The sequence below is a fragment of the Lissotriton vulgaris genome, unplaced genomic scaffold (assembly GCF_964263255.1).
Source record: "Lissotriton vulgaris unplaced genomic scaffold, aLisVul1.2 SCAFFOLD_7091, whole genome shotgun sequence".
In the NCBI taxonomy this organism is placed as follows: Eukaryota; Metazoa; Chordata; class Amphibia; order Caudata; family Salamandridae; genus Lissotriton; species Lissotriton vulgaris.
The window spans coordinates 46,953-71,202 of record NW_028251741.1 but is presented as its reverse complement, the minus strand read 5'-3'; the positions used below and the strand labels follow the sequence as shown (position 1 = coordinate 71,202).

Sequence of the window (24,250 nt, the reverse complement as noted above, 5' to 3'; positions counted from 1 at the left end):
CCGGCGGCGCAACAGGTTTGCAAAAAGACCCTATTTTGGTAAAATAATGTGACTGAATATGTACTGAGATGCAGGCAGAGGTCTGATAAAAAATGTAGATCAACTGGTATTTTTCCAGATTTCCCATGGCAAAGTATTGATTGTATCTGTGTAATTTAACTTGTAAATCACGCATCAATTAATAGGAAAAGACATAGCCCCCCAAAAAACAGCGTACAATAGTCCAGCTACAGGGTCTTGCATGGTAGTGTGCAAACCTGCAGGAATATTTCATAGAAATTCAATGAAGGTGAGGTTAAAAGTGCCCCATCTTTTAAATGTATCTCAATGTGCAATTAGATAATGAGAACTACAAAGGGCAACCAGGATGAAAGTATATTGAGAGGCAAGGCAGCATATCTCCGTCGCCTCAAAAAATATGAATTAAAATATATTCTGCCATAAAAACAGTATATGGATGTGCGCACACTCGTGGGCTCCCATCACAGCGCTGTCCGACTCCCTAGGATATTTAGATTCCAAGATATTAATACCTGCTAATAGGAGTGTGAGGAATAGGAATACTAGGTAATGATGCACATATGAAATTACATTATGAAGAAAAAAAATAAGATACTAAGAAGTTTAAACCGCTTCCAAAAAAGCGAATTACTAGTCATGGTGACAGAAGACACTTGGAGAGCCCTGGTAAGAGGCACTTAGAGAAAATCATCCTCTTTTTTACAAACCGAGTGCCATGGCTGAGGTCAATATTCATGTTTTAATAGCCTTAGCATCCAATGTGAGAGCCCCCGAGCTGGAAGAGACTATTGGTATCAATAATTCAGGGTAAGATACTCCACTGCACGAGTGGAATTAATGAATTCTCCCCACCCACTCTTCAAAGGTTTGAATAGCCTTCTGACAGCTCAATCATGAGTGGACCCTGCTTCCATTTAATTTGAGGCTTCCATATATGATTGGGGGAGTTGGAATTTGAGATTTGAGGTTTAAATACAACATATTAATTAATTAATTGATTGAATCGTGGGGAGAAATACTACAACACAAATAAACTTTTTAGCCTGAGGAAGGTGGAGAGTATCATATGCCACCGAACCGCGTCGCTTTTGCTTTAATTATTTTCATAGCTTTATCTGCACTGGATTGTTTTTAGATTTGTTCTTTATGCTATTTAGATTCAATAGGGAAATTCATTTGTTAGTATATTGTGTATTTTTTGTGTTCATTAATTTTATTATTGTGCGGTTTTCCCTTGCATATTGTTTTTTTATTATTGGATAAAACTATATGTGTACCCATGTATGCTATAAGATTCTAAATGTATTTATGTGGGTCTGCAGTCAAAAAAACCCGACTTTTTTTTAGAAAAAAATAAAAAAAAGTAATGATATGATACTAATAAAATAGTTGATCTTTTATCGTTTTTCTTTTACACTTGTCCTTTTGAATTACATGAAGTGACTGAAGTGGATGTGAATGCTGAACGACTGATAGATGTGATTGTTGAGCTGTATGCACGTAAAGAGAACACTAGGGGATTTCTTGTTTTAAGCCTTTGTACCTAGCGTCCTTTCCCCTTGGTGCTTTTGGATTCTCTCTTCTATTTGTGGTGTGACACTTCAAACAGATATACTAAGTGTCTGTAGTTGTTCAGTCCATAGGAGTTCATTTGGAAGACCCACCTGGATGTAGTTTAAAATGAAAATAAAAAAGTTACTAGGACAAGTAAAAGTGGGGCCCACACTGATGCAACTGATAGAGATGCTTAATTCCCAAGTGATGTGGAAGTAAGGTTGATTATTCCAATGCAAGATACATACAGTAAGCACTGATGAGGTCTACCCAGAGGTGATAAAGTGTAAATCTACAGAATTTATTTTGTGAGGTTCACCAAGACGCAATTTCATAGCAAGTTATACAGTTTCTATGACACCTGTGGGGTGTACTCAAAGGTGAATCACAAGGCACATGGGAAGGTAAACAGATCTTAGGAATATATGTTTGAGGTGCATACAGAAACCACTTCTCAGGAATGTGCAGTTACCAGGATTAATAATGAAAAAGTAGTTTACCAATCCAGTTTCTTTAACTGGCTATTGAAGTTATGAAATGAGCATAGAACCAGAAAGTAATGGTTGGCTGTACTTAAGTAGTTCCATTTTAGACAATGTATATTACTTTTAAGTCATGTAAACACAGTACTAGATCATGAAGTGGTTTCTTCATGTTTTCATCGCTAACCTTAGGGAGGGTGTAAGATGTGGGCTGTTCCAAACAGGTGGCAGCTGTTCGTTTGGCATCTTATGGGTAGGCCTATAAGGAGTATTTGCAAGTTAAGGCATCTGTGCCAGGGCCCTCCAAGCCCTACCAGGCCCACTCAGGGTAGCAGTCACAGGGAGTGAAAAATGTATCTCAGACAAGCAGGTTATGGAATGTCACATGGAATGGAAAAACCTCTGCCCTGGGTCATGTGACCAAATCAAAAGTGCTTTTCTGTCTAATTCAGATGACCCCAATGGCACCAGCTGGTAGCTTGAGCCACCACTGCCCAGTCAGAGACCAGGAAACTGCTTTGTGGGGCCAAAAGTGACAGGTTACCAGCGTGAGAGGGGACTTAATATGGGTAGCAACTAGTACACGATGGAAAAGAGAAAGATGTAGGAAAATAATCTTGCAGGTCCGCAGTTATTCAGAAGGGAAAATTAAATCCAAATACACAAGAGAATAAGTGTAGCAACAAATATTGTCAACCCACCAGACAAACCCGGGTCTCTCCTTGAAGAACTGGAAGCAGGCGAGGGAAACAAAACACATTGGGGAGCAGGGTGAGGGAGTAGGCGAGTACATACACAGGATTTTAAACCTAAACAACAGTGAGACCCAGAACTAATTTGGTGCTTTTTCAACTTTAGAGCCAGGCAAAGGCTGTCACACAAGTAAACAGCTGCATGAAGTCACATGGTGCCACTGGAAAGGCACAGCCACACTGCCCAAGTCCACAAACCATGTAGCTTTAATTTTGTAGCTTCAAACCCCACATTTAATCCTACAACAGGCCTGCAGTAACCACGGGTAACCCCACCTTACCATATGCACCAGAATGGGTGAGGTTTCACATCTTGTAGCGTATATTCATTCATTGAGCGTGGGTCACACGACCTGGAGAAGCCTCACTCATTGGGTTTGAGATTTACTTCTTGAAGCAGTCGATCTTTATTGGCAAGCCTCACTCGGGGACCAGGACTTGGCCTCATCCGTATCAGTGCATCCAAACCGAATCAGAAATGCACAGGACCACGCGAGACCAGAAGCCACTAGCCCAGTTCATAGCCCAAAAGTGGACAGTGAAGCAGCAACAGAGAGGATGCAAAAGATACAGGTGGGAAGCAGAGCCGTACCATGAAAAAACAAAAAAAGACCGCCAACACACCATGACGGCTGAAGTAGGCAGGATGTAGTACAGATGGTGCGGTGGCAGGGGACAGAGGAGGAGAGGCTCGTGCACCCGCGACCTAGGGCACAGGAAGAAACAATCCTTGCAGAGGCCAACGTGTGAAGCAAGAAAAAGAACCAAGATACGCAGGGGGTACAGGGAGGTGGGGCTCCCATGCAAAAAAAAAAAAAACACTGAAAAAAATATGACCACCAATACAACAATTAACTCGTCAGGGTAAAAGAAAGCATGACAGAAAAAGGTGAGAAGAGGGAAATGGACTACGGCAAGAGCATTGCGGTGGTGAAACTGAACCCTGGAGTGCACCAGTGAAGATGTAGAAGCGGGTAGGAGGCGCTTGCCAGGGCCAATACATGTGTGCACTCTGCTGCACTGGGCTTATCCCTGATCTAGAAAATAGAACAACATTTTTTACATTTCTTTATAATTGATTTGTGGGATCCAAGATGGCGGAGTGAGGATCTGCACCTAGCAGCTCGCCCATGGGCTCCTCTCCCTGCCTGCCTTTACGGAGTTATGTGGTGTGACTACAATGGCGCAGCTTGCTTTACCAAGACCTCACTGAAAATCAATTAAACCTTGCATTAGAAGGGGTCGGACACTTTCCCTTGGGAAGAAATTGCTTCAAAGTCGCCATCCAGAAAAACTCACTTATTAGACGCGGTATACGCGATACATGCTATTGATGCTGCCGACGCTCATGATCTCTGCTACTGCTACAGCTGAATTTCTCCAGCAGACGATTCACGGTCTGCTTAGAGAATCTAGGATTGACTGGTTTGGTCTGACTTACCGAATCCCGCACACCTGGTGGTCGAGGAGGCCGTGGAGTTCGAGAAGGATGTCGCCGAAAAATCCTACCCGAACCACCCGGAACAGCCAGCAGCCAGCGGGAGCTGCAGGAGCCGTAGACTCTCTCCCTTCTTTGGTCACACAAGCTTCAGCATCGCGGAACAAGATACAAGATACCGCCGTAAGCTTGCACTTACGGCGGTAGCAAGCGCACCTCTAGCTCTGACGGCTACAGCCATCCTGCACACGCTTCACAGGAGAACACTTCTGCCAATCGTAAGGAAGGAAGGGGGAAGAAAAAGGAGAAAGCAAAAAAAAAAACCCGTCTTTCCTGGTAATTCCACAATGAATATGGAACACTCAGGAACTACAACTGCTTTAAACACACAGAGAGGCCAGCAAGATCAGAGACAGAAGAACGGGGGCACGAATGGTGATGTCGAAGAACAGGTACAAAGACCTTCTGATTTCCCTCCTAATGTACTTTTAAAAAAAACTGGCCAGTGTGCTACCAAGACAACAGCCAAAACTAACTCTATGGCTGCTAGTAGGGGGTGTCTGGGGGTTGCCCACCAAACATAAACCAAATGACAAAGATAGGGGAAACAAATACTGTAACTACAACTGGGGAGGATGATGGCAATACCTCTATGACCTCACGAAGCCTGCGACCTCACCAGGGTCTATTAATAGCCTTGAACAATTAGCGGCAAAGGGATTATCCGCCCCAAAAGAAGTTGAAGCATCAGACAAACTCTGTTCTACTCTGGGCTCAGATAGACAGATCCTATCTACTGATAATATAGGCTTATCCCCCCTATCAAACTTGAAGGAACTAACTTAGAAGCAGAGGCAGTAGTTGATGGGCTAATGATGGAATATACGGTCTTGACTGAACAAGGTTCCTTCGAAGACCTTGAAGCCGAGACAGAGGATGAATTGGATGAACAGGGGGAGAAGGGGGGAAAGGATGAATGTACCAGTCATACAACAAAAATACGAGCTAAAAGATGGCGCAAACAGAAGAGCAAATCTAGGACAAAGAAAGGCAAAAAAATTAGCACCCTACTGAATAGATCTATCGCAAATAATAGCCAAACATTGCCAAAGGCCCTACAGGACAAAAGTCCGTTAAGAAGATGGATTGAAGCGAAAGGTCTGGTTAAAAATATGACTCAGAGACCATCAGGGGCGTGCCTCACCGAGCCAATTTCTAATAAGGAAATCTTAGACAACACTGCCAGCTCTACCAACCCAGAAAGCTGCCCCTTAATTATCTTACCCAGTCTATCACCTAACACTTCTACTGATAGACCACCGGACCAAGCATCACTATCTTCAGTGGAGCCACTTATGATAGAAGCTGATAAGTCGCAACCTTGCTCACCTTCCACTGCCACAACATCAGCGACAACCACTATCACCCCCCCTCCCCTCGGAGGCCCTTCTTCTGAACCTCCACTCTCTTACATTAGAATGGAGACAAATAAACAAACCAATGCATCCAAAGAAAAACTAAATCAAAGACAAGAGACAGATGACTCTTCTCCATTAAATGCAATATTGCAACTACTGGGCAACCAACGAGCAGAAGCACAGGAGCATTATTTACAAGTAAGGCAGGACAATTGCAAAGTACAACTATCCTTACAAGAACTTACTACTAAATTTGGGGGGATTTCACAAGACATTGAGGAACTTCAACAACGGGTGGTTACGCTGGAGGAAGCAAGCACAAAAACAGCATCGGCAGCCGATAAACAGGAGACTCAACTTGAGATACTCCAGCAAAAGGTTGAAGACTTGGAGAATCGGCAGAGACGCTCAAATCTAAAACTTTTTGGTATTCCGGAGGGAACAGAAGGATCTAATCCAAGGGCCTATTTAGTGGGTCTGTGTCAGAAAGCTTTTCCCGATCTAGCCGATTGGGATTGGGACTCACAAATACAACGAGCTCACCGTCTTCCATTGATACAAAGAAACAGAGAGAATCAATTTCCACGTCCCTTCCTAATCTTTCTTGGAAATGTTTTACTTCGACAAGCTATATGGCAGAGAGCACGTCCCAACACCCCTGTAACTATTGGAGATATCTCAATATTTGCTCGCTCGGACCTTAGTAAAGAGACAATGGACAGACGATGGATGCTAGGCAAACTAATAGACCCGATTAAAACTAATGGAGGTCAAGCGTTTCTTCAAGAACCAGCACGTCTTAAAGTAATCAAAGATGGACGTACACACTTTTTTACAGATATAAAGGAAGCAGAAGCTTTTCTAGCTGATATTGGCGCAAAAAAGAACAAGTGCAAGACTAAGACTTAACACAACTCAGAAACTGGCTCTTCTGGAGGAACATCTCTAATCAGAATTCTTTATATATCAAAAACATTTGCTATAGCGGGACTTACTTAATCTTGCTTTAGTCTAACACTACATGTAGCAATCTGCACCAACTATTCTTAGCTCACTTAATTGCAATCACTTATAAATTGCTTTGATGATAAGTAAGGTGAGGGTGGGGGGGCCCTTTCCACAGGCTGCCCTTCCAGCAGCAGCAGATGGAGAGGGCGGGCTCTTCCCCGGCCGGGGTAAGAGCTAGGGGGGAGGGGTGGGGGAGGGGAGGATTCTCCGCACATTGGGAGGGGTTAAAGGGGGGGGGAGGGAAAATAAAAAAAAACGTTTTACAGGCTGAGGAGATAAACTCTCAAAATGACTTCAGAATATTTTTGATTATCAATGACAATAGAAGCTGGCAATATATGAGGATAAGTGTCAATAGACAACATTTTGGACAATCTGAGCCAAGTTTAAAATTTAAGGCCTATGCTTTTGCGTTTCTCACCTTACCTTCTAGATGTATGAAATAAAATGCTTAGCCTGGAACGTAGCAGGGCTTAATAGCAAAAACAAAAGATGTTTGATAAAAGAAGAATTGAAAATGCATAACCCCCATGTCACCCTTTTAACTGAGACACATATCGCAGGGAAAGATAAACTACTCAACCAGCTGGGATACGACATTATATCTTGTTCTGCCTTTGGACAATCTATAAGAGGCGTTGCTATTTTAAAGGATAGGCGATTTAGGGCTGAAACTTTACAAATTTCTTGTGGCAAGGACGGTAGATGGGCAATAGCACAGATTAGCTTTGAGAATACTAAGTATGTTCTATGTGTGGTTTATGGATGCAACACTGACGATCCCACCCTTTTCGACCTACTGAATATCAAACTTCTGGATTGGGAGGGAGAACTCATTATCATGGGGGATTTCAATTGCATTATGGATTACAAAATAGATACAACAAGAGCTAGCAGCCACCAAAGGACGCATAAAACTAGGTCATCTATCCTGGACCTATGCCGTATACATAACATTAAAGATGCCTGGCGCCATTTGTATGCAAACAAACCAGGTTATACTTACTTTTCCGCACCCCACAAGCTTTGCTCAAGGTTAGACATGGCACTAATACGCAACAACCTATTGAAAAATAGCTCCATGGTTTTATGTCCTAGAATTTCATCCGACCATAATGCCATAATACTGATTTTTAAAACTACCAACACCAGAGCTACCCCTCGGCCATTCTCTTTTCCCAGACATCTGATTTCAGATACGTGCTATATGACGCAACTTAAGTCACATCTATCCGAATTTATAGATATAAATATAAAATCAGCCTCACCCGCTATAGTATGGGATGCTTGCAAGGCAAGTATTTGGGGCTTTACCCAGACTTACGGGATCGGACAAAATCTAGAACTTAAAAAAAATAAGGACATACTGCTGTCAAAAATAATTATTCAAGAAGAACTGCTATCATCTGCGCTTAGATCTAATCTATCAACAAGCACAGAAATTGGCCTTAAACTCGGCTCGCTTAAAAATGAAACCAAGACCAAATTTATACTCAAAAGTACAAACAGTTTACATAAACTTAAGATAAAACAGTATGAGGGGGGGGATAAAATTGGGAAAATACTAGCTTATAAAACCGCTGAAGACAGGGCAAAATCCATAATTACTAAGATAAGGGGGGCAGGCAATAAAATCTATACCCAACCACAAGACATCTTAGAACAATTTGCCGACTTTTATAGAAACCTATATACTCCAGAAATGGTGCCTAATTTAGATAACATACAGAAATATCTTGAAGATCATGCCAAAGATACACAACATAGACAAGAGATAGATTTACTATCCGCTGACATAACAATGTCTGAACTACACCAAGCTATTGCCTCATTACCAGGAGGAAAAGCAGCAGGGGAAGACACTATACCCTTAGAAATATACAAATTATGCCTAAACGAACTTGAACAACTACTATTAAAAGTTATGCAGTCTGTAGGCTTAGACGGAAAGACACCTAAAGAGGGTCATATCGCCCCATTTCTCTAATAAATACAGACGCAAAAATATTTGCAAAAATGTTAGCATTAAGACTTGCTCCTATCATGCCTCAGATCATCAACCCACAACAACATGGCTTTATAACTGGGAGAGATACCACCACACACGTTAATATGGCCATTACTGCATTTGACGTAGCAGAGACCGTATCCACCCATCTCGGTATGATTCTATTAGACGCTGAAAAAGCTTTTGACCGAGTGGGGTGGGACTTTCTCTGGTGCGTTCTGTCCAAAATTGGGTTCGGGGGTCAATTTTTGAGGTGCATACAGGCACTGTATGACAACCCAACCGCATACACCAGCTATGGGGGGTTGATATCCTCAGATTTTTTGATCCAGCGAGGAACCCGCCAGGGCTGCTCTCTATCTCCTCTTTTATTTGCTCTTTCACTAGAACCTTTTTTGTTTGCCCTTCAATCACAAACTCAGATTACACCATTTAGATCAGGACTACAAGAGATAGTGGAGGCACTAAAGGGAATAGTATCAGAGGCTGAGAAATATGGGAAAGTGGCGGAATATAAACTCAATCTACAAAAAACACAAATAATAGCCAATTATATTCCAACTGTGATTGTACCTGAGATTTGCCATACTGCCACATATCTTGGGGTTAAAATAACGGCTAAATTACAAGAAATCAATAATATAAACTATAATGAACTAACTAAATCTACTAGCCTACTGCTAAAAAATGGCACAGACTACCTTTAAACTTGATCGGCAGAATTAATCTGATTAAGATGAAGGTATTGCCAAAATATGTGTATCTTTTTAGATCTATACCACTCGCGCTAAATAACCAATTATTTAAGAAACTTGATGGCATATTGAGTAGCTTTATATGGGGATACAAGAAAGCAAGAAGATCATTGAAATATATGAAAAATAATACGAATTAAGGAGGGCTCAACTTTCCAGACTTCAAATTATACTTTTGGTCCGCTTTTTTTTTATTCGCCTTCGCTCTTTACTTAATGAAGAAGGGATTTTGTTTTTTCACTGTTTTATGTTAAAATCTGATTCGAATATGTTTCTGTTTAGAACTAATGACCCTAATTACTACAAAAGGGTCAAATTTAAGACCGCTAGAGACATAATAAAGATATGGGGCAATATACTTTCATTTTTGCAATACTAGTTTTTTTCACTCGAAACTTCCACTATGGGGCAACCCCGGACTTCCAAGCGTATTTAACGATAACACTGCACGCGGCTAGCTTAGACTTGGTGTAGTTGTTTTGGGAGACCTATATGGTACACAAGGATTTCTGGAATTAACACTCTGAAAATACTATACGAAATGCCTGAAAATATGAGATACAAATATATACAAATACATGATTATTTGATTAATAAAAAACAAATCATGGAGGCTACTGAATCTGACATATGGACTAGTCTATATTCATTAAAAATAAATCTGTAATAAGTGAAGCATATAGATCTCTTAACAACTATAAATCAAACGACTGCATCACACTGGCCGGCAAATAGGGAAGAATACTGGGCACAACCATAACATCTAAACAGATAGAGAGTTCACTGACAAATATCAACCAACGAGTGCGATCATCTAGCTTAAGACTTCAACAGTTTAGAACAACCTGTATGCTATATTATACTCCGGAAAGAATCTCTAAATGGTCATCTAACAACATTCACAGCGACCGCACAAAATGCCCTAAATGTCTTACAGAAGCAGCTGACTTGGTTCATATGCTATTCTCGTGCCCCAATCTTAGGACCTTTTAGTGTGAAATTGAAAATGTTCTAAAAATGAAACAGATCCAGATACCCATGTTAACGGCCACTTCGGTTCTATTAGACACTTTTTTTTTTATGTGTTCTTTTATAGCGCTCGAATTACCCTGGGGCATCTCGGCGCTTGCATTGGGAACCCGTCCTGGCTTTTCCCTGTGAGATAACCCGTACTGAGCATCCCCAAGGTGAAAGCCATGCATCCCGCCGCGGGGGGCCGTTGTGGAGATTAAGCAAGCTTAATGCCCAGAGTTGCAGAGTGTGAACCCATGATTAGAGTGGGCACCGAAGCGAGAATTATCGAGTCTGTGGACATTTGGGCTCAAGACCCTGCCGCGTCTGGAATTGAACCCTGGTCCTGGGTCTGACCTCTGCTTCAGGGTATGCCTCCTCTAACCAGTGAGCAAAACTTCTCCACCCTTACCTCCTCCACTTACCCTGTCTCCTTTCCACAGGCCGCTCTGGTCACAATACTTATATCTTGCGCTAAGCTAACTTTGGCTAGAGCTTGGACCAGCCCAGAAACACCTAAGGTTTGGGACTGGTGGGCATAGGTAACCGAGATACATTCTATGGAATTAGCTCTAGCAAATATTAGAGGTATTCGTTCTTTGAGAAAATATGAAAAAAACTGGGGAACGTTTATAGAGCGATAATGATATATTGTGATCTCTCTCCGGACCCATCGGAAATATTACCATGAACTGATGTTGGATAAAACTCTGTATCACTGTTAAAAAGAAACTGCTATAACTTTCTTTATTCTTTCAGTTGGTGCAGTCTCCCTTCTTCTTTCCTTCTTTTTTTTTTTTTCCTTTTTATAAATAACTTTAGACCTACTCGCTTTATTATATGCTTTACATGATTCATATATGTTAAACTTATGTATTTATGTTTCATGTACATTTTGTCTCGTCAGCCTGTTTACAATAAAAAAAAATAAAAAAAAGATAATTGATTTGTGACCACCCTGAAGAAGGCACTTGACGAGCAGACAACGGCGCACAACTCATATCAAACACTCATGAATAATACCACAGAAAAGGCATTTTCTTTGTTTGAAAGATATTATTAACAGTTTAAAATCACACAAAAAAGGCACTTTGATCTGCTTCAAAGTTAGGATTAGCTCTCTGTGTGTGCCCTCAGGCCTCAGATATACTGTACATTACAAGCTAAAAACTACAGGTCCGGTTGGCAGCCCTTTTCCAATAAAACGCGTATTACCAAACAAAACGTAGGCAAAAAATAGATTTATCCACAAATACAGAACTACAACACTGTTTTTGAAGCTTAAACATTCAATAGGTGAGATACAGCATCGGTTTATGAACAGGAAGGACATCTGCCTAGGGAGCTCACGTAGGCAAAGGTTCCCTGGTCAGAAAAGGCAGCAGGGGTAAGAGGTCTTGAAATAATTAATGACTTTGACTTAATTCCCTGTAAATACTGTACAAAAGTGAGTAAACTGATTGGACAAGTAGTGCCTGTGACTCATCCAACTAGCAAATTACATATTTTTTCAGATTTTTTAAAATCATGGTTAAAGAACATTGTTTTCATCAAAAGATATTAAAGCTGATCTAAGAAAAAACCCTAATATCACACAACCCCATTTCTCTTTTAAAGCCCTCCCTGCTGGTGTTTCTATTTTGTCTCCTTACAAAAAAACACATATTTCACAGTTGCAAGATCTAGGGATTAACTTCGAGATATGGGCCCAAAAGAGTTGGGTTTTCAAAGCAGCAATATTACCTAGAGAACAAATTGGAAACAAAAAAAAACTTACATAGTATAGTGTTCAGTTGGCAAAGTTTAAATCTGAAAATTCGAATTTTTTTAATATAAATGATCATAAATGCTGTCGGTGCCTTTGCTTGACACAATTGGTCAAAGGTATCACCTTAAATTCGATGAAAAAGTCTCTGGTAAGGCAATATTATTTAAACTGCTGTAATACATTTGTACAAAACATGATATTTCTAATAAGGTGCTGATATTTCCACGTAACCATTATTATACAAACTGCATGGCTGAATATGTGTGCCGCTATATTATACAAATTTCTTGAGAAATCAATGAACACCGAGACGTGGAAGCAAACACAATTACAAGCCATTTCTTTACAGTTCTTTTCTTGTCCCTTAAAAATCTGTAAGGCTTGCAACATTCATGGTGAAAGTATTGCACTGGGCCAGTGCATTTAACAAATAACTGTGGGTCAACAATGTCAAAGGCGGAGCGGGCAGCAAACTTGACACCTATGGTGGAAAAAGAGCACCTCTGGCTGATTGGCAAAAGGACATAAAACAAAACAAAGCCACCCCAAACAAATGAGTCGAAGAGAAAGCAAACATGGATTTGAAGTGTTGTTGTCTTTTTCCTCTGATGTTAATGATACTGCAGACTTCAGCAAACACAAGCAGATGCATAGATACAGGATACACTGTTTACCATCATAAAAAACATAATGCTTTGCATCTCATGTAAAAACTGCACAATAGGAACCGGAAAGCAAGGCTTAAAAAATATTCCAGAAAAACAAATGCAGAAACAGTAGAAATCTGGTGGAAAGCAGAAATACTTGAATCTGCTGCATGACAACTGCAACGCTGATGAGTAAATGACTTATTAAAATATCGAATGAATACTACACCATAATGCCAAATTTAGGGCCACATACTGCCTGGAAAAATCTATATTGATTACATAGTAATTCCTCAAAATGAATTCTCTGATCCCTTCCATCTACCTAACAGCTTCTGGAAATTTGTGGCCAAGATTAATATGAATTGAATCTTCTCCTTAGACTGGTTCCAGCATAAAACATGTATCTAGCAGGAGCACTGTACTTATAGGGACAATATTGACAAATCACAGGGTACCAGAGCCTCAACGACAGAGTTTTGATTTGCTGGATCATAAGGCCAGAGAGAAAGAAGCGGCAAAAAAAGGTGTACAGGTCACCACAGGCTTTGTTAACAGTGAAAGATCTCTGTGGTGCGCGTCAAGGAGTAAAGAAAGGCTTTTAGAGAATGACAGGTATATAGAAATGTATACATTATAAAACAAATGTTGACATAGTGATTTATAGTTAATGAGAGTCAAAATATAATACACCTGGATGTGCTTTGTAACAATAGCAACATTTTCCACAGTTTTACCTGCCCAAATGTAATGAAAACAGCCTTTTACACCCGTCTAAAATGTTTGTGTTCAAAATACCAAGACCACAGTAGTGGGGGGAGCATTTGGCTAAAAGAATTAATGAAGGACAACCCAAAACACGAGGAATGTTTTCCAATTTCAAATACTTCATAATGAAGTTCAAAGATGTTATTGGCTGTACTCCTCTGCTTTGAATCTATTTGGTACGGCCTAACCTTAAGCATCAGAAGAGTAGCACAGGACAATAACTGAGAAGCCGCATTTGTAGAATCGCCTGTGGAACCTACACAGTGGCTTGAACTGAATGCAGGGAAGCTGAAAAGTGAAGTGTTTTCGCCCTATGGTAAGACACTTACCATAGAGTTTAGTCTTTGGATAGACTACCCAGAAATACAAGTAATACTGTTTTTCACATAAGTAAATACACTTTCAAAGTTCAGCCAGGAAACAGCTGAATGTTCAAGGCACAAATAGGTAAAGTGATTAATTCTAATTCACACAGTGAGGCAAATTGGGAAACAAACTCAAACCTCTGGACTAGAAATATGTGGTTCAGCAACTTGCAGCAAGATGCTGAATACATTGCTGTAAAACCAGCATCAAGGTAAGAGGTGTTCCAAGTCCAGTAGATATTCCCTGGATCCATTTAACAAAACATAATATTTAGCACAAACGTAAGGAACATTAGCTAAATATGAGGTGTGTCAAATCAAAGTGAATATAGCAACAAAATGACTTTCGCGTTTTTTTTTAAACAAATAAATGGCATGTGTACTGGGCTGATTAGATTTGGCATGTGTCGAAAGAGTGAGAAATTCAGACGAGAACTGGGCCTGGGCAGCTCACACTAGGGTCCGACAAAATAAATCATAAAATTAGAGTGCAACAAATGTTTGCTTAAGTTGCCATTAAGATTTGGCACATTATATTCCAATTCAAAGCTATGTGCATGGATTCCCCAAAATGTCCTTCAACTCACAAACCATACATTTCATTATACTCTGTAATGATGACTCAACCCATAATATCATAGCTATATTTGCATCTCAGTATTTAAATTCTTCAATGTTTAAAGTGAGATTTTTCAAGTATGTATTTTCATGCTCACATTTTGGTTTTAATGCTGTATTGTGATCTGAAATTCTATTGGGTTGTGAGTCCCAAATATCAGTAAACAATTCTGTATTTGAATTTAAAATAGTCATATTTAATTAGAAATCTAGGAGACAAATTCAAAATCTTAAATTAATTAATCCCGTTAGAGAGTGAGCTAAATCCAAAGAAGTATGAAGGATTTAAATAGGGCTCTTCCCTCTCAACTCACTGTCAAATGTAGAATAATTTAGGGAAACAAAAGATGAATGGCAAAATTTTGGAAAAAAAGATTTCAGGAAAGCACAGGGGAACTCAAGAGCAGTATGGGAGATTATTTTTCAACAGTTGCTTTGAAATTATGTAGAAAGAAAAATATGTGATCGTTGGAAAAACAAACTTTAAAATGTTCACAAGACAAGAAAAATGTGAAGTAGGTGTGGGTAGCACTGGAGAAACAATGAAAAGCCCAACAATTTCATAACATATTTGAAGTTGTCTGAACTGCCAATGCTAAAACAATTTTTACAAATATTCAATAGTTTTTCAGGTCTGCAGATCACGACAGCAAAGAGCTCAAGTAGACACAAGAATGCTTACACACCTGCACCAGCCCTTGAAATTAGACGATTCTCACCACACCTTTCTCATCCTTGAAATTGTTTGGGAGTATAGTCACAGCAATGGTGCTAAATCTATTTTTGCCCATTTCTGCATGGCCCAATCCATTTATTTCCTCATATTTAATATACAACTGGACATTGCATCAGTAGTGTCCCTCTTCACCCAAGATACCCGAAAAAGAAATACTTTATAGATAATTGTCCTTGTTTCTTTTTCAAGGTTTCTTTTGGTCTTTAAAATTAAGCTAAAATTCTTTAGACTTCGTGTGCATTGGAGTCGATGACTTCTACCCAGAGTTTAACTTGGAAAAAGGCCGCCTTTCCTCTTGTCTGTCGAAAACAACTCTTCTGTCACTCTTTCAAATGTCTTCTTTGTTTCTTCCTTATAAAAATAAACCTTTGAGGAGAAATACAAAATTACCAACTTCCCATCAACGTTGCTAATACCCTTGAATGGTTGCCATGTTTTTGTTTACGCTAAAAATATAAATACATAAATGTACATATCTATGCATATATATATCTATATACCTAGGTGTGCCCAGTTAAAAATCACATACTCTCAGTACTACAAATGATCCACCCTCCCCTTCCCCACTAACAAACGCACAAACTCAACATCCACTATCACTATCTCCGCTTGTGGGAGGACCAGATTGCTCCCCAAGATCTGGATTTGCACTTATTTTGAACCATATTTTTATAACTGTAAAAATGTAAAAGTCTCTGGGTGTGTCATGGCCTCTGTCTTAAGGCAAGAAGTAAATATGGAGGTCAATGCTAATACTGTCCTCGAGCCCGGTGTTGGAAGCGAAAGGCAGCCATTCAACTTAAAGGCAGAATACTTTTGGAGATCAGATTGTATTTGAACAAGAGTCAACAATAAGTAACATTCAGTTAGCTTTGGTGCTGTCTGTACACCCCTCCACTCTCAAATGGTCACACCGCAAAGGCCCTCGAGGTGGCATGCGCGCTCTCTCTCTCTTCATGTCTCGCTCTGGGGTAGCTGGAGCAGATACACGACAATGCAAGAGACTCATTCGGAAGGTTGTTGAAGTCTCATGGTAGTCATGAAGCAGGACCACATTGTTGGACACTTTGAACACCACAATCCAATCTTCCTTCTAGATGTTATACAACAGACATGTCCAGAGGCTTTGTACTAAGAGTTTTAAGGAAGATAAACACAATGATTTCATTCTGGATGTTTTTTAAGGTGTCAAGCATAGAGACACCCAAAGCTCGCTCTCAGCAAACCCATGAGCAGATAAAAAGTTGTGTCTCCGAGAAGTGCTGTGGGAGTTAGTCTCAGTCTGTGAACAAACATTCTGCGAGTTCTCAAGCAAGTCTAACTCTGGAAGTCTGGAGCAGTCACACAGCAAAACAGCATACACACCTAAATGTTTTTCCTAGAAATCCTTCTGCAGATGGAGATAACTATTCCAGCTCAAACACACTTAAAAGTCTCATTCAGGGAGTTCTAGCACAGACCTGGTCAATGGTCTCATTCAGGGAGTTCTAGCACAGACCCGGTCAATGGTCTCATTCAGGGAGTTCTAGCACAGACCCGGTCTCATTCAGGGAGTTCTAGCATGGACCCGGTCAATGGTCTCACGCAGGGAGTTCTAGCACAGACCCGGTCAAGGGTCTCATTCCATGATTAAAGTATTTTTGCTCTACAAAAGTATCAAGCTGGGAGTCCTAGAGTAGACACATGAAATGATCCGGTTTAGAAAGTCCCAGAACACCCGCAACGAATGGTCTCATTTAGGGAATTCTACAGCAGACACACTTTTACGTCTTATTCTGGGCGTCTTTCCCAAAAATGTCCTAAGACCACATGCTGAAGCACATAGCCCAAAGGTCTCTTGTTCAATACGGGTTTGTGCTTTTCCCTGAAGTGCTGGAACAGTCAGTCGGAAAGGAACATAAGGCAATGCATCCCATATGCTACTTACTACACCCAATCAAGGACACATGAAAGCATCCTTCAGGTTTGAGACAATGCTGAAAAGAAGGCCAAAAGCATGTGCAGACAGCACAGCCAATATGTCCTATCTGCCTGCCCCAAAACAGGCCTGCAGCATAATAAAGGGTATTGACATATGAAGCAGGCTACAAACATGTAACGTACAGCTCAAGCAAAAATGATCTCCCAATTTCCTTGTGAACTGGCCAACCGCTAAGTGTGAAAAAGAAAGGCACTGTGGTGCACTGAGAAGATAAACCTATAGTAAACTTGAATTCATGTGTGTATTTTGCTGCGTGTATAGCACATAAACACTTAGGTAAATATTAGACCGTAGACTGGTGGCCCTGAAAAATGAGTAGAGTTGAATCTAAGTAGTGTTTTGAAAGGGTGTCTCACCCTTTTTCATCATCCCAGTGGGTGGGGGGCAGTGAAAATGCAGCTGTAATAAAGGCTCATAAGTGATAGGAATGGTGGTGCTGGAAATTGGGATATTTAGTGAATTTTGTCTACTTGCCAGCTTCTTATGGTGCCTAAGATAAAAAAGAACCCGTTCAGGTGGCAGACGATTCTCCCTACAAGCAGCTAAATTCTGGAACCAGCTCCCTGGCTCCTTACGGCTGGAAGCCTACCATCTGAAGTTCAGAAAACTGCTAAAAACATTTTTGTTTTCATGAGCCGGTGAGGATTGACTGGGTTTGTCTGAAGTGCTGGGATGCTCACGGGTAGCCATGCGCTATACAAATGTGTAGTCATTCAGTCATTCATTCATACTCAGGATGTAATAGGCCAAGAGCTCTCGGTTTTCTGGTTCTTATAGGCATTTACTGGGTCACTGACAGCCTACATATTAAACAAGCATTAGCAATACCAAGCAGTCTGATGTTGGATGCCAACCTTTTGGTTTAGTCAACACTTGTTCAGTTTTGGCATAACTTAAATAAAACATAATTTTAAAGGACCTGCTGGGCTGTCACCAATATAAAAAATGTGTGGCTTCACAAAGCACACTGGCAACAGCAGCCCTGGTAGACAAGGGAGCTCCTTTGTGTGGATGTGGTCTTTGTGAAAGATGACAATGCCGTCACTCACAGTTAGCCAATGGATGAAGTGGTCTCACCCACTGCCTGATGCGGTAGCGGGTGGAAGAAAAATGTGAATGACAACAAATCTGAGTTCTTGTTGGTGGGAAATAATTCTTTTACTTGGGACTCCCAGCTGTGGCCCTCATCTTTGGGCAGCCCTCCTAGCCCAGTGCTGGTTGTACAAAACTTAGGAATGTGGCTCGACAAACTTAAAATGAGCCACCAAATCAATATGGTTGCTGCCACCTGTTTTAGCATTCTAAAATGGCTCTGAAAGACTGTATTGCCTCTCATTGCTGCACAGTCAATGGTAATCCAGGCCTTGGTGATTTCCAGACTGGACTATGCCGATGTGTTGCATCTAGGGACATTGGTTTTCTTGTACACTCCCGCTTGCTTGTTGCAATTGAGTGATACCAATTTGGATGTAATTCCCAGAATTAAGAATTCACGCTGAGCGGTCAGGCCTTTTTCTTTCTTGGTCCAAAACTTTGGAATACCCTCCCTCCAAGATTAAGGGTGTGCCAGTCACTCTCTGTGTTTCATAAATCTTTTAAAACATGGCTTTTTCAGTCTTCAGAACCCCTTTAAATACGATTATCCTCAAAGGCTGGTAGGTTTGCAATCTTTCAGTAGATGAGCCTAGCGCTGGGAAACCTTTTTAGGTAGCCATGCGCTTTACATATCTATATATAATTTTGGCAAAATCAAAGGGTCTTGGCCAACGCCAGACTTAATAAATAGGCTATATCCACTGTGAAGATATACCTGAATGGCCCATATTTAGCAAAATGTGACTTGAGGGATTAGGAGCAAAATCATTTGAGAAGCACTTTCTGCAGACCTTTTGTTCCGAGTGTCAGGGATTTCTCATCGAGCCTCAGAAAGACAAAATATTACTGTATCGTGAACTGCGGCACTACTTCTGAGGTTAAGTAGGAAACAGAGAAGAAATACAACAGCAGCACCAGCTACACGTTGTGTAGGAGCAACAACTGACCTCAGGAATCGCCACTCACCGCAGTGGGTGTCCAACAGTAGGAGCATGGCGACTAACGTAATGGGGCACATGACTCTTTCTTAGGAGCTTGGCACCCAAGACGAAACAGACGAGACAGTGGAAATAATGGACCAGACAGCCTTCGAGCCCGCCCCCACCTGCACGGCAACAATAAAGACAGAACATTAACATCCACTCAAACGAGGGGAAACCGGTCAGTCGCACAGTGGACATGATGGACCGGGGGAACCTTGTATTTACTATTGGGGCAGCCTAAACTCATTAACAAAGTTAACGTTGTAGCTCCTTAAATTATGCTAAATTACAAATTTGAACACACCTTTCGGACACCAAAACCATAAACCCAAGGTTCGTTGAATAAGACACCACCACCACCCAACCTAGAGACAGATCAAGAACATGGGACTCCAAAATATCTTCACAAAATGATCCAGACTGGTCAGCGATAACCTCGAAACCGCATGGAAGGTAAGCTAGACGGATAAGAATTGTATGAGAACAAACTAATTGCAGACTGTGTGCTATTATGCAATGCTAATAACATAACACATATTCCAGGGAGAATTTACTTTGTGTGATGAGCAATGCACGTCCGCGGATAGGCCCAGGATGCAGTGAAGTAAGGTCCCATTCTCCGTCTGCCACCATGACTTCGCGTTAAGGAGCCCATGATGGCCAACAAAGGTCCACCTAATTAATGTCAGCAAGACACAGTTAAATAAAGGAGTTATCTAGACAGCATTTTTTTCATTCAGTCTGCATCAGGAGAAACATCAGACCCAGGAAGACCCCTCCCTTGTAAGATATCAAGTGAAAATTTCCCATTCCATCATGGCTGCCACACAGACAGTGCTTGAAAATTTGGTCTACAAAGTTGTTGGATAAAATAGGTGAAAAACATACAGCCCAGGACTAAGAAAGGCACCGATTGGCCACAACATCGAACGAATCACAAAATTGTCTCATTAGTTAGTCGGAATACACACACTGATGAGTGGAGATTTTGTTTATCATCAAATAATGACCAATCACTTGCCAAAACAAACTCCACAAACTGGCAAATCAAAGAGACATTCCACAGCCAAGGAAGAGGTGGTATGACCCGATGACAACAGGCATTTGACCACCTATTAACCTCTGGAGACCGCAGAAATTGGACAATCCTGCCTGATGAATCTGAAGAGATAACACACTCACAACAGCACTCATGAATCTAAGGCACAAGTAATCCTCTCATTTCTGGAACCACTCTGCAGTGTCTGCACTTGCTTCTAGTTAGGTAGGCGCACAGGGAGCACAGTAATTCACACTTGTGTGGAGAACCCTGGACCAAATGAAGTCTTTTCTGCAGGTCAGATTACAGATGTGGCAACAAATAGCAAGGGGCAACCCTTTCCATAATAGCCTGCAATGTTCATAGACTGTGGTTCAGGGGCAACCTCTAACGGCCGAGAGGCAAATGCAGGCTCAAATGAAAGGCCACTTGTTTAAACAGGCTTAAAGCAAAATGGGTATCTCCTTCCAGACAACTGACCACAGGGGCTGCACTGGGACCACCAGATCCTTTTCAAGGCCACCAAATAAGTCACTATATAGTAAAGCATTTTTGTCTCGTTCTCATGTGGTGCAGTCTATTTTTTGCAACGCAAACGAATGAGTAGTCCGTAATCAATAAGCGAGGTGTGGCTATATGCGTTGCAGTATTGTTCAACAAAACTGTACACTGCATGAGCAGACGATGGCCCTAGGAGCTTGCGGTACTGACTGGCAGGAATCGCATTCAAGATGGCTACTAAAACACATCCTCACTTCCACTACAAAACATAACGTCAAACAAGTTCTTTTCCGGGGTCTCATGCACCTGAACAGGCTGCTCATCCTCAAGGGAAGGGAAACCTGGAGGGCACAGATGTGTTCCCTCTTCTGTCTCAAGTGCCTGCCAGAGCACTGCTTGCAGAACCACTGATCGACCGACAGGCAAGCCAGCCTCACCACCACCACCATCTGTGGTTAGATAGGAAAGAGCAACAGGCAGCACAATAAAGCCCTGCTTTATATACAATATTCTAAAATCCTAAAGGCGCTTAGAACAGTTAAAAAAAAAAAGGTGTACGATGACATGCTAGGGCTTATTGGCATATACCGACTCCAAGAGTTGGTTCAGTGCGGCAGCCCTCGCGTCCCACTCTTGGGTCATGGTGTACCACCTCACAGGATACAGACAGCACTCTACCTACCATTCAAGGCCTTGATTTCACTTAGGAAATCTGAAGCAAAACAAGAAAAATACTGTTATGTGAACCCCTCCCCCCGCCAGCCTTCTAGTATTGCCCTCCCCGTACCCAGCCTTCCCCTCCCTCCCCCAAATAGAGGGTTCTTAGAACCCATTGGTTCATCATTCGTTGTGAAAATACCTTCCCTTCTGCATACTGCAGAAAAGAATCTGTCTACCAACCCGCCCCTCCCCAGTCCGACTCTCCACATTTACAAATCTGATTTAAAAAATATAAGCTAAAAAGATTTAGTTCCATATCTCATCTTTCAAGTGTTAAGAGTTGAGATGCTGAGCCTTCTTTACTGTGCCCCGGTCGTCTGAGGGTGTAGAGGGTGCTCCATCAGTTATTCGTTGTGGACATCCTCCTCCCCCTCATTACCAGCACTGGAGTCCCCCAACAGCACCCCAAGTTCAATCTTCTCAAGTCAATTTGCGGAAATATGCTGGTGATGGGAACTCTAAGTAGGCTGGGAAACAGGAAGTCTGTTATAGCAGGAGGGCGCAGAGAAGAGAAAACGGGGTAATACCCACTCCGCGGCCAACTCTTCAAGCAAGGCCCCACCTGTACCCAACCCAGGCGGGGTCACTAGCTGCTGGTCCTCTGCTGCTTTAGTATTGCGTATACGTCGTCTACTTGGCTTAGTCTCTCGAAAAAAGGAAGAAGGTCCAGAAGCTCCGTGTCGGACATGTCGTCGAACCAGGAGGCCACAGGCACCTATGGAACAGAGAAAGAGGCCATTAGAAGTCAGAGAATAGTTCATTTAGACAACACAAAACGTGGGCACTCAAAGCACGGAAATGGACCCCTGAGAAACGGAAGAATTGAGTGCCTCCATGTTTCCCAACATCTCCACCAGCGGTGCGGCAAAAAATTGTGACAGAGAGACTTTGTTTATAGAAGAGTGATCAGTATTGTGTGTGGTTTGTAGCAGGTGTGTTATTAGTGCTGGTGTTAGCTGTATGAGGATAGGAATTTTGCAGCTACTCTGTAATGTCCTCGTCCAGCAGGCTAAGAAAGCATTTTGATGGGTCTGCCTGCGTAGGTGGTGGAGACGATGTTTGGGAGTGAGTTGGTGTGCTGTGTTGTTTTTGTGGTGTAAACTTGTAGTGCAGTAGACATGGAGAAGCAACGTTGTGATGTGTGGCACATTGCTTAAAGTGTTGGCTTTTGTTTAGGGTGTAAGGTGTATGAGATAGGGGTGGTGGTGCAGCATGTGGGTCATGTTGCAAGGTTCTAAATTGCTCAATGGATGAGAGGCGGATAGAGGAGAGGTGCTGTGTTGCTCTATGTGTGAGGTGTGGTTGAAGAGAAAAAGCTTGGCATTTTAGTTTGTTCATTTGTGTAGTCTGAAAGGTGGGTGTATGATTGTATTTTGTGACCAAGTATTATGAGGTGTTGCACTTGAGAGATTTTGTTGTGCTGTTGTGCGTGTGATACATTTTGTTTCTGAGGAGTAGTGACAAGAGGTGCTGATGTATTTGTTTTCTGAGATGGATTTGTTTTTTCAGTATTTTTTGTGACAGGAAGTGGTAAGGTACAGGAGGTGATCTATATGTGAGTAGAGTATATTGTGTATAAGAGGGGATGAAGTAGAATTGACTGTTTGTCTTAGACTTTATTGTTGTAAGAGTTAATATGTGTGGTGATATGGAGTGTTGTGTTGTGTTATTGTAGTAGAAATAAGAGGAGGGTGTTGGTTAGACAAATGATGGAAGGCTGATAGGTTTATTAGTGATAAAAGGGGGTCTGTTGGGAGTAATTAAAGTGGGGAGTGTGTGTCTGGATGTGTTGTAGTTAAGTATGGTATGGATTTTGGTTGTGTAAGTGATGAGGGGATATGTTAGTATAGGATAAAGTTGTGTACTGTTTGTAGGTGATGGTGCAAATGTGTGGTAGCTGGGATAGAAGGGTATATAGATGTGGTTTGTGTTATTTTGTAGTGTGTGTGGTACATTGATTTGTGCATAGGGTTGGTTTGTAATAAATGTGTGGAGTACATTTGACCTGGGTGTGTTACTCTGGTCATGGGTGGGGTGTGTGCTGATGTATGGGAAAATGGGCAGCATTTCTGGCCCTAGTCCCAACCAGTCTCAAACAGGCAACTGCCCTTAGCCTCAAAGCCTAGGCAGAGACGCCCTAAACCCTGGCTTTTTATAGCCTAAGTAATCAGGTGACCCCTTCAGCCAATGGAAACCCTAGGCCTAACCAATCACATTAGCCCCAAACTCTAGAACCAACAGGAGACCAAGACCTTACAGCCAATTATAGCCCTAGTCCAAGCACTCCCATCAGGCACAAACCCTAATCCCTATGCCGAATAGAAAGCCTAACCCTAGCCCTAGTCCCAGCAACCAATCACACAGGAAATCCTAATCCCCATTTTCTATAGAAAGACTACCCCTAGTCCCACACCTAGCCCAGCAACCAATCACACAGGAAACCCTAATCCCTACTTCCAATAGAAAGACTAACCCTAGTCCCACACCTAGTCCAGCATCCAGTCACACGGGAAACCCAAATCTCTACTTCCAATAGAAAGCCTAACCCAAGCCTTAGTTCCAACCCTACATGAATTGAATCA

The 24,250-nt window shown here is 41.6% G+C and overlaps 1 protein-coding gene across 1 annotated transcript in view; it reads right to left on the bottom strand.

The window, feature by feature from the left end:
• Nucleotides 1-11,483: 11,483 nt before the first annotated feature.
• The window catches only part of CTDSP1 (CTD small phosphatase 1), a gene marked incomplete at its 5' end in the record, with an annotated part of 43,154 nt that continues 30,387 nt past the window's right edge, over nt 11,484-24,250 (bottom strand). Inside the window, one exon of the mRNA XM_086950905.1 lies at nt 11,484-22,383. Coding sequence (XP_086807031.1) covers nt 22,255-22,383 — 129 coding nt within the window. The remainder of the gene's footprint in view (nt 22,384-24,250) is intronic.